General features: G+C 34.7%; 1 protein-coding gene across 1 annotated transcript; it reads right to left on the reverse strand.

Annotated features, from left to right (window-relative positions):
- Nucleotides 1-2,755: 2,755 nt before the first annotated feature.
- On the reverse strand, nt 2,756-3,694 carry LOC140343887 (olfactory receptor 6C74-like). The gene has a single exon (XM_072430788.1). The coding sequence runs from the start codon at nt 3,692-3,694 to the stop codon at nt 2,756-2,758; it is 939 nt and encodes a 312-aa protein (XP_072286889.1).
- Nucleotides 3,695-4,048: the final 354 nt, after the last annotated feature.

A 4,048-nucleotide genomic window follows, 5' to 3' on the forward strand; every position in this document is an offset into this window, starting at 1 on the left:
AGCAATCTTTTTTTGCAATTCCAACGCTATTAAAACCCATGCAATACTTCGGACACCCTATTCATGCCTCGATAAAAGGGGGCCTCAAAGTGGCAACACAAAGTGTGCAGATATAGTCCACTGTTGTCACCTCATTTCCAGACTATTGAATCCTCCTATGTGTAATGCCATTTAGCCCCTGCTCAAGTGCATAACGGCTGGGGTGACTACAAAAATGCTTCAGAAAAACAGAAAAACAGCAGCACTGGCATACATTATAGGATGAAAATAATGTATTTTGTTTTGGTAAAAAAATTTTTTACACAGTGCTTTAACAAACAAAATACCATTTATGTAGGGTTAACAAAAGCTTTTAGGATTTCTTTTTACTTTTTTTGTTTAATCACAACAAGGAAAGAAGTCTTACATCCAACATACCATGCAAATTACAACCAAAACATATTTTAAAAATAGATAGAAACAAAAATTTTACAGAACCATTGACTCATTTCGCCTCCTACAATGAAACAAAACAATGTATATTAATAAAGGAAGTGTATTAGAACAGTCTACATTCAATGTCCACCTTCAATAAATCAATACATATAAACCAAAGGTTCTAATATGGTACCTGATGATTCTCCCTGATTTATAAAATAGGGGGCCATTAGCTGAAATGATATGGGGCTTACTATAACTCTTGAGTAAAAGAGGTCAAAGGAAACAAAGCATCCCAGGAAAACAAGTAAAAAGAACTCACAATTAAAGAATTAAACACCAGGAAATGAAGGGGGAAATGAAATAAAAAAAAAAATTAAATTATTTTGTTTTGTTATTAAATTAAGGGGGAAAGGGGAATCATGGCTAGAGGGAACAATTATTTAGAGTCTGATTCCTGGAGTCTCAGAAGCTCCTATATTCAACAATAGAATTATCCAACCGAACTAGATCTAACAGAAGAAGGAAGATCGCTGATAGGGGCTGGTGGTAAGATCATTAGCATGATATTATTCATTTTCCAGAACTCTAATCTAAGAGTACAACCTGTGCCATATACCACCAAGAAACAAGTTTATAGCCTGCTTCTTAAAAGGTACAACTATTTGAGGATTTATGCATCATTGTGAGGATTCTAACCATCTGCCTGGAGTAAATGTAGTCCCCAGGTCCACTTCACATTTTTCAAAGAAGGTGGACACAGATATAAAACATGCATTGGACCCAACCAGACCCATCACAAAAAGATATAAAGAGAGCAAGTGGGCACTGAAAAGCCTGCAGAGGTGGTAGTGCTGATAGAAATTATGAAATCTAAGCAATGTAGGGGACACCCATTTGGCACAAGCAAGGAGTTTTTTAGGAATTCTGGAAAAGTTTTGCAAAAAGGCTTCCACTCAGGCTGGTAGTGAGGATGTGGCAAAGTTACCACTTCCTTTTGCCCCTGAACCGCTTCCTCAGGCGAGACACTACATATAGAGAATGAATTTCAATACAGAATGAATGGGGGTGGTAGTGAGTGCTTCCATAATGCCTTCCACCACTCACATTAAAACCTTGTAAAAAAACTAGGACAGAAGTGTGGGTGGCCAAGCAGAGCATTCCTGTGTCGGGTCTGAACCAATCCTTTTCTAACATGCAGATCACTTTTTTATTTGATTTATGATGTAAATTTTTTTAAAAGCATGGGATACATTGACTGTGTAATGAAATAAATTTATATTTCTCTATTTTATTTTATACTTGGTACCATCATCTGGCCTTATAAGGCCCATGGTAGAACTGAGTGATCTGTTGAGAAAATTTGAAGGCCTAAATGCACAACAGAGTGAAAATATCCTGAAAATCCTGAAGCCTTTCCATATGAACTAAAAGAAATAGAACATGTTGAGCACATGTGCAGAAAACGAAGGATTTTGAAGTGTGGCTCCTCTGACTCCATCAAGCCATATAGGAAAAAACTTGCATCAACTTCAAAAGTAAGTATGAGACTTGGGTTAGGTGTTGTAGGGGTAAGGATCACATATAAAATGAACTGGGGAACTGAAAAAAAAATTCTGGTTTCTTTAATGTTAGAACATGTATGTATAATCAGATCAGAAAAACACAAACCAGGTTATCATTTCTTACTTGTTACTAATTTTCATTACATAGTATAATGTTAAAACAATAAAAATTCCAACCGGTTTCTTGAAGCAGAAATTTACATTTTTGGTGACCACCAAAATCTAATTATGAAAATTGGAATTAATTAAAAGATAAGAATTATGCAATAAAATCAGAGAATAAAGGCAATGTTTATATAAAGGTGCTTTTGGATACTACTATCTATAAATAAACAAAAACACAAAAATATTACAAACATATGTTTTACTTTAATTTATTTCATGAACATCGTTCAGTGACAAAAAAAGGTTTCATTGTACAAACAAAACAACACCTGTCTCACGACAATAATTTTGATAACAGAATATATTTTAGAAGAAACTTCAAGTAGAACTGACCCTGTAATAAAAAATAAAGGATATTAATAGTTAAACTAGAGGTAACTATGCTGGAAAATTTTCCAGAAATAGTTATCTATTCTTTAGATCATCCATTGGTTCATTTATGTGTCCATATATGAGCGCTTGGTAAATGAGGTAAAGCTTTGTTGACCTCAGCCATACATTTTCCTGAAGGTGATGGGGTATTTGTTTCACAGCATCGCATTCACTAAGCTAAGTGAAGAGTAATACCTCACTATGCTAAACAATCCAAACCTTGTCTCCCATTGCCTTCAAGCTATCAATTTAAATTTCCCTAAACTTCGCCGTAGAGCTACTTTTACATCCTTGTTTTTCAAGCAGTAAATGATTGGATTAACCATTGGGACTGCAGCTGTATTAAACAAAGCAAAAAGCTTTTTGGAATCCAAAGCACTACTTAGGTTTGGTGTCAGATACTGACTTACAAGAGTTGTGTAGAGCAATATAACAACTGTGAGGTGAGATGAACATGTGTAGAAGGCCTTTCGTCTGCCATGATTAGACCGGATCTTCAGGATTGCAATAATTATAAAAATGTAAGGGATGAAAGTAAGAACAAATGGAGCCAAATTCAAGAGGAACAACCCTTCTAAAAAAAATACCATTTCCAAAAATGAAGTATCGTTGCAGGAAATCTTCATCAAGGGGACAATGTCACAAAAAAAGTGGTTGACTTCATTTGTAGAATAACAAGAAAAGCTAAATAGAATCCCAAGTGGAGGAACAACTTGTAAAAACCCCATCAACCAACAAGCAAAAGCCAACATAATACAAGTTCTAGTATTCATAACCATGTGATAGCGCAAAGGATTACAAACTGCTACATACCGATCGTAACTCATGGCTGTTAATATCAAGAGCTCATGACCTGTTAATGAACCAAACATGTACATTTGGCTCATGCAAGCGAGGTAGGATACAGTTTTATCATGTGTAATAAAGCTTGTGAGGGTTTTATGCAGTGTGATGGTGGAACATGACATGTCTACTACTGACAAGTTGCCAAGGAAGAAATACATAGGAGTATGAAGATGATGGTCCAGGCAAATAAGCAAAAAAATGGTCATGTTACCAGCAAGAGTGATGAGATAAATAAGCAGAACCATAAAGAACATAGTGATCTGAATCTCTGGAACATCTGAAATTCCTTGGATGATAAAATATTTCATTGTTGTCTGGTTTATAAACATGTTTTCAATATTCTACCCGCTGAAATGTAATCAATATATTAGGTTTAGTATTTTTTAATAAAGTTTTATTGGAAAAATTTACCAAGAAAATACACAATGAGGTATAATAAAGAAAATATCATGAAGAGTTTGTCAAACAATATGGTCAGAGAAAAAAAAAGAAAAAGTGAACACAGTTCTATCATCAAGCTGAGATACAGAGCGTACTGAACTTACCAACCAATATAGAACTCTCTTAGCATTTCAAACAAAGACATTGTAAGATTCCTGGCAGAAAATGTCAATGAATTTAACAAGTTTTTTGTAATTAAGAACAAGGAGAATGTGAAAATAGGAGAGGATACAATGAATACA

This window comes from Pyxicephalus adspersus, chromosome Z (assembly GCF_032062135.1).
Source record: "Pyxicephalus adspersus chromosome Z, UCB_Pads_2.0, whole genome shotgun sequence".
In the NCBI taxonomy this organism is placed as follows: domain Eukaryota; kingdom Metazoa; phylum Chordata; class Amphibia; order Anura; family Pyxicephalidae; genus Pyxicephalus; species Pyxicephalus adspersus.